The sequence below is a fragment of the Eretmochelys imbricata genome, chromosome 8, assembly GCF_965152235.1.
Source record: "Eretmochelys imbricata isolate rEreImb1 chromosome 8, rEreImb1.hap1, whole genome shotgun sequence".
NCBI classification, from domain to species: domain Eukaryota; kingdom Metazoa; phylum Chordata; order Testudines; family Cheloniidae; genus Eretmochelys; species Eretmochelys imbricata.
In genome coordinates this window covers 37,156,359-37,167,596 of record NC_135579.1, presented here as the reverse complement: position 1 = coordinate 37,167,596, position 11,238 = coordinate 37,156,359, and the positions used below count along the sequence as shown (strand labels likewise).

The window sequence follows — 11,238 nt, the reverse complement described above, 5'->3', positions numbered from 1 at the left end:
CACACCACCTCCTGCACCCCAACCCCAATTTTGTGAGCATTCATAGTCTGCCATTCATAGGCTGCCATACAATTTCTATTTCCAGATGTGGCCTTGTCCTAAAAAGTTACCCCACCCCTGCTATAGCCTGTCTAAACCTTAGACATTTCTGCCCCTCTGCATCCCTTCGGGCTTGTAGAATGTAGAATTGTTTACTTCTGAGACCATTCACCTAATCTTTGTCCCAAATCCTCTCTCTCAAGATTAATCACTTAAGTGAGTCTTAACCGCTCCCCTTCTTCTGTGTCAAACCCTAATGCTATTTAAGTGTTTTTGTCCAAGGCTGGAATTTTCAAATTTGTCCAAATCCCATTAAATTTAGTCAGCAAAACCTTAGGTAGCTGTAAATTTCTGCAAAAAACTTGTTGACTGCTAGGGCAACAGTATCTGAAACGACTGGGCTAGAGAGAGGGGGGAGCATGACACTTTGCTAGCCGTGTTCATGCAGGGCAGTGCACAAACCGCCCCAGAACATGTTGTCTTTCTCTGACCCTGCTAGCAAATGCAGGGACATTTCGTTGTGTTAAGCCAGCATTGGTTCCTGAGCAGTCTCTATTCCTGTTCAGTTCCCTTATGCTATTCTGAATCTTGCCAGCATCAAGCCCTCACGGTTCGACAGTAGCTGGGCCTACCAGGGCATTGGGCTAGTAGTAGTTGTGGGTTCCTGCAGCCATTACTTCTCGTGGTCTTTATCATGAGTGTGAGTGTCGGCACAGTAAGGGACCTAATGGGGAGGGTGGGGGGTTCTGTGCATAACCATCCTTCAGTGCTCTGGAACAGGAAGAAGTGGCAGGTGCTATCCGCCTTACTGCTGCACCCTCGGGGGATCAGCTGGGGCTCCCACCCCTTCCGAGGGGACACTGCCCGTCTGGCCCCTTGCCCTGCTGGCAGACCTGGCACGGGAGCTGCTGGGAGCAGCGCCCCTCTCCGCAGGCCCCCTCGGGCTGTAACTTTGTAACGATGCCTGGAGACCGCAACTTTGCCGCAGCCCCCTGACCCTTGGTGCCGGAGCGAGGCGCCTCGCCGACGTCCAGGGCTGAGGCCGGCTCCACCCTAACCCCCGGGGGGCGGGGTGAGCCCAGCCAACGCCCAATGAGCGAGCCCCGGTCGGGGCCGCTGGAAGCTTCCAGGCCTGGGGCGGCTATAAAGGGGCGACGGGCGGAGCCACCCCTGCGAGGGATTTCGCTGGCGCAGCATGGAGGGCGCGCTGGAGGCGCAGGTGAGCGCCCTGGGGCCTTTCCCGGGGCTCGCCTGGCTGGATAGCGGCCCGAGCAAGGGGGCCTGAGCTCTGGTGCCGAGCATGTGCCCCTGGGTAGTTCTGGTCCCCTCTTGCCTTCCCCTCCCAGAGGGCAGGGGGAACCTCCAGCCTCCTCGGGCGGCGCAGCCCCTTTGGCTGTTGCGGCGCCTTCCGCCGGTACAGGGCTCCTAGAGCGGCGCTCAGCGCTTCCCTGGCCCCAGGGGGCCCGACCCGTCTGCCGGCCGCGGAGAGAGCTTCGTTGTGAGCGGCTCCTCGGGCAGGGCGGGGGCGTCCGGACCCTCCTGGTGCGGGGGGTGCCGGCATGGAGGGGATCTGCGACGCCGCCGGTGTTCTGGGGTAGCCGCTCGAGTGCTCCCGGTGCTGACCCGCTGGGAAGGGGTAGAATCGGCGTCGCTCCGCAAGCTGGCGCTGGATGGCAAGTGCTAGGTTCAGGGGCCTGGCGGAGCCTTGCAGCAGGTTCCGGCCCGTTTTGCTGCGGGTCTGGCCAAGGGGCCGAACTCGCTCCCCGGAGACTCCCCTAAACAGCCGCTTTGCGGAGAGGAGTCCGCCCCAGGGAGCGTTAATGAACTTGAGTCCCCTCTGCGAGCTCTTCCCCTTCCCCCCCCCCCCCATGGGTCCCAAGAGGCTGGGCCTGGGGTGGCGCCCTTGTCAGAATGGAGGAGCACGGAGGTTGTGTGCGCCCTGAGGTGAGAGACCAGCGAGGAGGTGTCGGGTGATGCCCGTCCCTGCGGAGGAGCAGGGGAGGGAGTGGAACTCCAGGAAAAGGTGGGGGTGGAGTCTGGAAATCCGTGTCTGAGTGGTACTGATCCCTCAAAGGCTTAGAGCCGCCAAACAATCAGAGATAAACTAACTTAACTCTCCCCAGGATTTAGCTACACATTTTTGGTTTTCTTTATCTGTAAATGTCAGTCTGTTTGTTTGGGCTGCCCCTGGCACTATCTGTTGTATGTTGATGGTTCTGACACACCCACTGCCTTTTTTTGGCTGACACAGGTGTTCCCAACTGCTCAGCTATCACTCCCTTCAGCGAGCTATTGCAACGAGACCATGTTTCTCGTCAAGATATGCAAGTTGCTTAGCTTTGGTGGCAGGGTGCTGCATACCCAGATTAGAGGGGGAAAATAATCTTCCTAAAACACTCTTTTAGACAACCCAACAATGATAACCCAAACTGGGGAGGAAGCCCATCTTGAAAATGGGAGAAGGAAGGTGACTTAAAATCTTAACATGCATTATGGCCATCTCATGGCTGTGTTAAGCCCCCATGAAGTGCTCTTGCATGTTTGATTCTGTATGTAGGGGGCATTGTTGCTGGTTTAGAGAACTAGGTGGTTTAGGGGCAATCACTTTCCTGCTCTCTAATCTCTGTCTTCTGGAAGGATTTTACCTGCTTTAGAAAACAGTACAACTAAATATGTACTAGCTGTAGAAACTAATGTTGAGGCTTGAGAGCGGTCTCTAAAATGCTTGCTACATGGTATGTAAAGGGTGATGTCTAACCCAGTCTAGTTAAACTAATGCAGACCCCTGTGTGGATGTACTTATTTCAGTGCAACTTAAACTGACTTCTAATCACCTTAAGCTAAATCAAAACATCCTTGTTTTGAAACCAGGATAAGAGCCTCTACACAGGGGTTTGTGCCAGTTTAATTAAAAGTGGGTTTAAAAAAAAAAACTTGAGTGAAACTGATGCAATTGTCCCATGTAGAAAAGGTTTTAGTAACTTCTTGTTGTGGTGTCTCCATTCCTAGGAAAGATGCTGATGTCTCTTTGGGTGGGGTATGGGAGCTGCCACTTAACCAATATTTCTCCAGCTGAGTTGCAATTTAAGTCTTAGGAAATGTAGCTTCTAACTGGAGTGAGTGTGTCAGAGGCTGTCACAGCAGTATGATATTCTCTCTGCCATCCTGTTCCAGATGTCCTGTCTTAGCATCAGTCTGAGTTGGTGGCTGTCTGACTGCTTTCTTCAAGGTGTCTGAACACCTTTTTATGTATTACTCTTAAGTTATTCTCTAATACTGAGGTTTTTCTCTTGAAAACCTTCTGCAACCTGGACTTCATTCTGGAGTCTTTGCTGGAATCTAGGGAGCTTCATAGGTCCTCATCACCATGGAGTAAGTGGGAGTGAGCTGATGAGGCCTCCCTGCAACACTGGATCTACTATGGCTCCATTTAACCAGACCAGGTAGGTGAACCTTGACTGAGTAGAGCCACCGGAGGTCTCTGTGATGTAGGAGTCTTGTCACATGTTCCCTGACCCTGGAGAATAAGAGAGCGCAGTCTAAAGTTTTACATACTAGTTGGTGGTAGTTTTTGGAGGAGGGTTGTAAATGGGTGTCTGTCTGCTGGTGGTGTGGGTCACTGCTAACTCGCTTCCTCTGAAGGCCTCAGACATGAGGTCAGAAATAACCACTGGGCCAACCTTGGACAAAGTGTCTGTCTGGTTCCTTGACAGATGTGGAGTGATGCCATCAATCAGAACAACAAAACAGCCCTGTTGGCCTGGGTGAAGATGACTGGCATCCAACTGGTGCAGGTCAATGGTCAGAGGAAGTATGGAGGCCCTCCTCCAGGTAAGTTGACCGCTTTTTCAGTTACTTTAGGCATAGAAATACAGTCACTCTACTGGTTCCAAACTGCTGAGTCCATTCACAGCTCCATGATGGGTAGCAATGAATGGAAAACCTAGATAAGTTTCCTGATGAGGAAGTATGGTGATATGGGGGCGTCTGTACAATGTAAGAATTTTGGTTGATACTGTGAAGCTGTTGCTATGAAAACTAGTATCGTGTGTGTATGTCTTTCCACCTCTGCTGGCAAGGATATATCATGTCTGACACAACATTGTCCCTGGCATTTGAATGCGGTGATGACTTACCTAAGGTGAAGCACATTGGGACACATCCACACTACAAACTCTTGCCAGTGCACGTTACATAGGCATAAAGCTGCTGCAGTTATATCACTTGTATGCTTGGCTCCTTGCATTGGTGCTCTGCACGCTCACTAGGAGTGCCTATAACTATATGCAGTGGGTAGGTATCCTGGTGTGCAAGTGCCATTGGGAACTTTTGGCAATGTGTGGAGGGGCAGAAACAAGTTGTGCAGGGGTGGGTGGAACTGCAGGGTCAAGTTCCCATCATGCAACTTTCTGCATAGCATAACATCTCTACCCCATAATTTTTGCTCCTGTTTTGAAAGTCCTATGAACCCAGGCAGGGCTTGTCACTGTTAGCCATCTCTAATAGAAGCATGAAGTCTGTACAGCTCTGCACTATTATCATGAGCGTTGCAAGCACAGGATACGCAATCTTTTTGGTATTTGTAGAGCCATGAGAAGAGTGTTGAAGGGTGTATTGGAGTGATATGATGAAGCTCTCCATGGATTGCAAAGGGAGGCAAGCCTGTGTTTGAACATGTAGGCCCACAAGAGTCTCTAGGGACTTTTGCTGCTGGAGAAGCTCAATTATATCCTGCTAAATCTGTTGTCTTTTCCTGTTGGGACTCCTGCATCTTTCTCCTGTCCACTCTATCCTTTTCCATACAGTCTGCAGTATTCAACCTCCAGGTCCTTTGTTCGTGATCTGATACAGCTCTGGCTTGCAGGATCTTGCTCAGCGTGTCATCCAAGTCGTCCTTTCTCCACCTTATCCTGCTCAGGTGTTCTGCATGTGCGAAGGGGGAACCCCTGCAGCCCACAACAGCTACAGACAGGTGACCCGGGGCTGGGGGTATGCAGGGTCATGGGCCCCATTTCTGTGAGCGCTGAGCAGGGCCACTCCTAGACATTGCACCACCGGTGAGTGCTGGGGGGCAGTTACCCCCTGCCCTCCAAGTCCCAAGGCTGGGAGCCAAAGGAACAGAGTGGAGTGGGCTGTGGCCCAGTCACTCCACTTCCTGTCACACCATGAGTGCAGGGTGGGGCTTGCTCTGCAATCACCGGGCAGCAGGAAGTGGAGTGACCCAGCCCCAACCTGCTCCACTCTGCCAGCTTGTGCTGGGGTGCAGTTCCCCCCTCAGGCCCCCCCCAGCCGCGGAGGACACCAAAATGTCTAGGGACACCCCTGTCTCCATGCAGGAGAAGCAGTCCAGCATGTAGAAGTCTGAGGCCAGGGACCCTGCTAAACAACCTGAAGAGAGTTTGTCTGCCAAGGGCACGGTGAGCTAGTGAGGGGTGTTGCAGTTAGGTTTTCTAAATGATCTGTAGTCTGAGGCATAGTATACTCTACAGTTAGGTCGATGTTAGGCAGCTTGCATCGACCTAATTATGTCAGTGTCTACACTGCAGCCTTGTCCTGCCGATGCAAGTGCCCCACTACGCAGGTATAATTCCTCCACTGCCACGAGAGGTGTAGGGCTTATGTAGGTGTAGTTAGGGCAATGCAGTGTCTGTGTAGACACTGCATTCCTTTCAGAAGCTGTTGGCTCTTGTCAATTGACAAGAAGCTAGGCAGCTAGAGCCCAACTGCCTCTTGTACCCCTGGAGAGATGGGTAGCTGGACCCCGCTCCCAGTCGGGAATGTTTGTTGGCGGTCTTGTCAATTGTATGGCTCTGGAGCCGGGAACAGGGAGGCTAGAAACCCCGGGTGATTTCCCCCTGCTCCTGGCAAGGAATGGGAAGGCAGTTCATGGGCGGGGGCAGCTCAGGCTCTTGCAGGGAGCTGCCAGCAAAATTGAAAGACTAGGGTCTCAGCTCCCCACGCTGCCCCTTTTAGGTCAGTGGAAGCGCTTCTGGTAAGGATGTGCACCACCAAACCAAGGACAGTAGTGCAGATATGCACTACCACAGTAAGTCAACCTAATAGAGGATGGCTTAAGTTTATAGTGTAGGTAGACCCTGAGTAATTTTCTCTCTTAAAGATCAAGGATGTGTTGGACTTCTGTGCAAAGTGTGTATGTGTTAAGCATTCACACCTACCACTTGAGCCCACAGAGGTACCAAAAAGGCTCATGCTTAAGGCCCTACCAAATTCACAAGCATAAAATATGCATCACAGACCATGAAATCTGATCTCCCCTGCAAAATCTGTCCATTGGTCACAGTACTGCCACCCTTACTTCTGTGCTGTCTTCAGAGCTGGGTGGCCAGAGAGCAGTGGCTTCTGGGTGGGCACCCAGCTCAGAAGGCAGTGCTGCCACCACCAGCAGCGCAGAAGTGAGGGTACCATGGTATGAGGGGGTCATCACTTTTTTGGGGGCAGGGCTGGCCTTACAGGTGGATTATATGGGCAACTGCCCAGGGTGCTATGGTTGGGAGGCACTCTGGACACCCTGCCCCATGCACAGCCAACCCAATGTCCCCTTAACCTCTGAACCCTGGTCCAGAGCTGGGGAAAGGGAGAGCTGGGGGGGCCTCAGTTGGGGGCTTCTACCATGTGCCAGGCTCCAGCTGCTAATCCTGGCTGGTCTGGGGGGGGACGAATGGGACTTCCTTGTCCCCTGCATGGGCCACTCCCAGGGTTGGGAGAGACCCACCTCTGGAAGCCTCCCCCAGCTGCAGGAAGCTCAGCAGCAGCTGGCTAGGAACCCAGCTCTTGTGCTGCTGGCACTAGCACTGACATCAGACTGGGCTCCTGGCCAGCGGCTCCAGCTCTCCAGAAGTACGAGTGGCAATACTGCAACCCTCTACAATATAGCCTTGCGATCTCCCCCATGATCCCTCCCGTTTTGGGTCGGAACTCCCATGCTCACAACACCGTGACTTTTCAGATTTAAATATCTGAACCCATGCAATTTAAAATTTTAAAATCCAATGACCATGAAATTTACCAAAATGGGCCATGAATTTTGTAGAGCCCTCTTCATGCTTTTGGATGGAGTTATGGAGGAGGATGTATTTTAAGATGAGGGGAGTGGATCTGAAGGGTCAGCACTGAGCCCAAGGGTCTTGGGGCAGTAGGGGTGTAGACAGAGGGTCTGTGCCTTGAGAGCATGCCAAGGGACCCCCCCAGACTGGGACAGTTGTTGGGGGGGGGGGGGGGATGGGGGGCCAGGTTCTGGAGGCTAAAACACCTGGGCACCCAGCAGCTGGGTTCCCTCATAGCAGCCTGGTGGGTGAGCAAGAGGGAGGGTGTGCTGTGAAAGGAGCAGGGTGCATTGATTTAAATCAAGGCCTTTGAAGATGATCACTGATCTTCAAATCACCAACTGAGAGCCTCTGTTTGAATACTGATTTTAATTAACTTTTCCATTTGTACTCCAGTTATTTTTAAAGAAAGGTGCTGTCTTACTGGTTGGTGTACCCATTAAAACATGGTGCTTTACAACTAAATAGAGCTTTGACACTAGATTTGGTGCATCTTTTTGCCACATGTATCTAAGCAACTTTATAGCTTAACATTTTCAGAGTCTTAATTGTATGTTTTTAGTATGTTTAGAAAATGGTGACTGATATACTGCTTACTTGCTAGATAATTAACTTTTGCTAATGATTTGTCAAGCTCCATTAGGATGGTAACTGGAATTTAAACACAATAGCATATAATTTTTTTAAATAAAACCTTTCATACAGTACATGACCTATTGTGCCATATTTATAAAGCTTATAGAGCCAAGTTAGAATTGGGGGAAGACCTTTCTTCCTGTAGAAAAGTAGCCTTTAATTCCAAGTTTTTTGATAGCAGCTCATGGATTTAACTTTTTTAATTTAAATGTTTTAAGCAATTAATCAGATTTCATTTTTAAACAGGTTTACTTATAAAAAGAAAAACTTATAATAATTTAAAAAACTAAGTCAAAGAAACCTTTTTAAAATTTCTCACCCCTGGATGAGAGGGTTCCCTCTGTCCTCTCCCACTGAGCAGGACGGCCTTGCTCTTTACCCTTTTGGATCTGCTCCAGCCTGTCCTGTGTGCAGAGCTGGTGTCCAAGGCTCATTGCCTACCCAGGATCCTTCTGCAGATAAGGGGTAAGCTGAGGCCTGGTTCACTTTGCTCTCCAGTGGCACAGCCTCTTGTCGCACTGAGTTTCAGGGAAGCGCAGTTGTTGGAGACTGCGGGTGTCTCAGTCTTACTGCTTGGCTTTTGTGTATCTACAGGCTGGATCGGGGAGCCCCCTCTATCTGGCTCAGAGGTATTTATTGGAAAACTCCCTCAGGACATCTATGAAAACAAATTAATTCCTCTCTTCCAAAGCGTGGGCAAGCTGTATGAGTTCCGCCTCATGATGACCTTCAGTGGGCTCAACCGTGGCTTCGCCTATGCCAAGTACAGCAATCGGCGCAGTGCACAAGTAGCTATTGCGGCTCTGAACAACTTTGAGGTGCAGAAGGGCTGCCCCATCATGGTTTGCAGGAGCACTGAGAAGTGTGAGCTATGTGTGGATGGCCTGTCGTCCTTGGTGGAGCAGGGCCAGCTGCAGACACTGTTGCAGGAGGTGACAACAGGGGTCCTGAACATCTCCCTGTATCGCAGCCCCTCCCGGAAGGGGGGACAGCTTGCAGTGCTGAAATACAACTCCCACCGAGCCGCAGCCATGGCCAAGAAAACTCTAGTGGAAGGTACTCCACCTCTGTGGGGAGGAGTGGGCCAGGGCAAGAGGAGTCAGAATGGAAGGGGCATTGCAGATCCCAGAAGTGGCAGTGGCTTCTCTGAGCACTAGTCTGGGAGTAGTGGGTGCATGTATCTTCTGATCTGCTTAAGTCTCTTGTCCTGATAGGGTGATATCACCTTAAAATGGCAACACTGGTTACTGTCTTGTCCCTTTCCATGTCCTTTCGGATGTTGCCTTTGTTTGTGGCAGTTGATTGCCCCAGCTTTCCTGGGGTATAAATCACCAGGGCAGAAAGGAGAGCTTGGAAATGACAGCAGAGCTGTTGCTGGTCCCTCAGGCTAGATGAGTTTGGGGGTGGGTTTTCTCTAGTTTAGGCCTATATCTGGTAACCTGTAGCCATTGTCAGTGTAAACCCAACCCAGAATTGCAGGGAATTATCAGTAGGATCTCAAACTGTCTTGTCCAATACCTGATAAGTGTGGGGGGGAGGAATCTGTGTGCATTCTTACTCCCTCTTGCTTTCTTGCATGTACCGTCCCCATTCTCAGCACCAGGAGCACCAATGCTCTGAAACTAAGACCTGCTTCCTCTTGTGCATAGGTAACTTGGGCCTGTATGGAGAGGAAATCGAAGTGGATTGGCTGAAAGTAGACATGAAGCAGAAACTCCGTGCCAACTCAGAGAGAACCTTCCCGGAAAGCTCGCAGCCTCGTGGCTGCGATAGGGACAGTCCGAGCCAGGCACCTGGTAATGCTGTGACGTGCCCCTTGCCACAGGCACTCTGTGTGTTAGACTACCTGAACGCACTGTGCAAGAAGCAGCAGCTGGGAATCCCTGTGTTTCTAACTAAATGTGTCCAAGCAAACCCTGACGGCTGGCTGCGGTTCTGGTATCAGGTGGTGATTCCAGGTTACCCATCCCCCTTCAGTGGGTTTATGTGGATCAAACCTGATAAATCTGGCTTGAGTGGACATGACAAGGCCAAAAATGCCATAGCGCTGCAGCTGCTCAAAACTTTGGGTGAGTCTGTGCATGGCTCTGCAGAGGTCTTGGGGCTGAGGGGAACAGCTCCCAAAAGCCAGGGTATTAAAAACCCAGTGACTCAGTTACAGGGATGCTGTTGGACCAAACTCAGCCTGGTATCTTGACCTTTTTATGTAGGTTTAGGAAAGAACCATAGAAATGTTTGCACATTCTTTCCAGTGGAATGCCAGTGGTTGATAGTCCTCTTCTGCATGCCCAACCCAGCCATTGCAACTTAGTCCTTATGCATGAGACACTTCCAGTAGAGTTAGAGACCAGGCATGAACTGCCCTGAGTCTGGCTGAGGGGGAAATTCAGAATGAAAGTGAAATGAGCCAGCGAGAAGGAAGATGAAACTAAAATTGTTTCAAGGTTTAATCTTGGAAACATCTGTTCGCTTGAGGGATTTTTCCTGCTCTCCAAGTTAGGGGATGCCAGTATCTCCTGTTACCTTTGGGATTTCGAGGATGGGGAAGGGGGCAGGAATCAAAGGAATGTGAAATGCCTCCTGCTGGAGGGTAGGTGAAATACTACCCAGTAGAGTGACTCTGGGTTATGGGCTTCCTGTGCTAGCACTCCAGTGGCTGGAGTGTATTGATGTGAGCTGTAGCTGAAGGAGGAGCTGTGAGCTGCAGGAAAGGCTGGGTAAATAGTCTATTTTGGAAGGGGGGGGTGTTCAGGCATGGAGAAAGGGGCGGGGCACACTGTCTCTCTGACTGTTTAGCTCTCTGCTGTGTTGCATATGGCTCTAATTCTCTTTTCCTTCCCCAACAGGGTGCCCGGTGGTGTAGGCTGGATGTTTCCACAGAGCCATGCGCTGCCCCTCTGGGGCTCAGTGCATTGGCTTTGTGTTCCTGTCTCTGGCCCCTTGAGGGGAGGAGGAGTGGGGTAGATGTGTTCACATTTTGTAAGCTGGTTTTACAGGACGTGGGCACTGAGCAGAGGCTGCTTCTAGTCCCTGTTTGTGTTTTCTCTCAGATGTTTGACACAGATTTTTTTTGTTTTTTTTAATGTTTTTATGTTCTCTGCTCTGGCTGTGCCCAGGTGCGGTAACCCGGGGAGGTGTGTGTCATGGGGATTCCCACATACCATCATAGAGGGACCAGCTAAACTGGCCAGGCAATGAAGGACCCAATCTGCATAGGTCCTGGGGTCATAAGAAGATGCATGCTGGGTGACTGGGTGAGTCTGACCAGGCTCGAAGATTTTTCTTTTGTTCTGTTAGGGTTTTATTTGTATTGAAATGCACCTGCCAGAGTGCTCTTTGGAGAGGGCCTGGGGAACTCCCTGCTATTAGACTGGGCAATTAATGACTGTCCCTGGCATGTACAGCACAGAGCTATATTGGTAGCAAGCCCTGCAGGTGCACTGAGCAAGCCTCTGCTTCCCCCACCCTCATCTGGGGGAAGGGCTGCTCTGTTTAAATT

General features: G+C 51.0%; 1 protein-coding gene across 3 annotated transcripts; it reads left to right on the top strand.

Annotated features, from left to right (window-relative positions):
* Positions 1-1,125: 1,125 nt before the first annotated feature.
* DND1 (DND microRNA-mediated repression inhibitor 1) lies at positions 1,126-11,238 on the top strand. Of its 3 annotated transcripts, XM_077824140.1 has the most exons (5): positions 1,126-1,258; positions 3,753-3,870; positions 8,334-8,795; positions 9,389-9,808; positions 10,586-11,238. In XM_077824140.1, the coding sequence occupies exons 1-5, from the start codon at positions 1,235-1,237 to the stop codon at positions 10,600-10,602; spliced, it is 1,041 nt and encodes a 346-aa protein (XP_077680266.1). In that variant the 5' UTR covers positions 1,126-1,234; the 3' UTR covers positions 10,603-11,238. The 3 variants fall into 3 exon arrangements, with proteins under 3 accessions (XP_077680266.1, XP_077680264.1, XP_077680265.1); XM_077824138.1 differs by lacking the exon at positions 10,586-11,238 and having other exon boundaries at positions 9,389-10,208; XM_077824139.1 differs by lacking the exons at positions 1,126-1,258; positions 10,586-11,238 and adding an exon at positions 3,077-3,482 and having other exon boundaries at positions 9,389-10,208.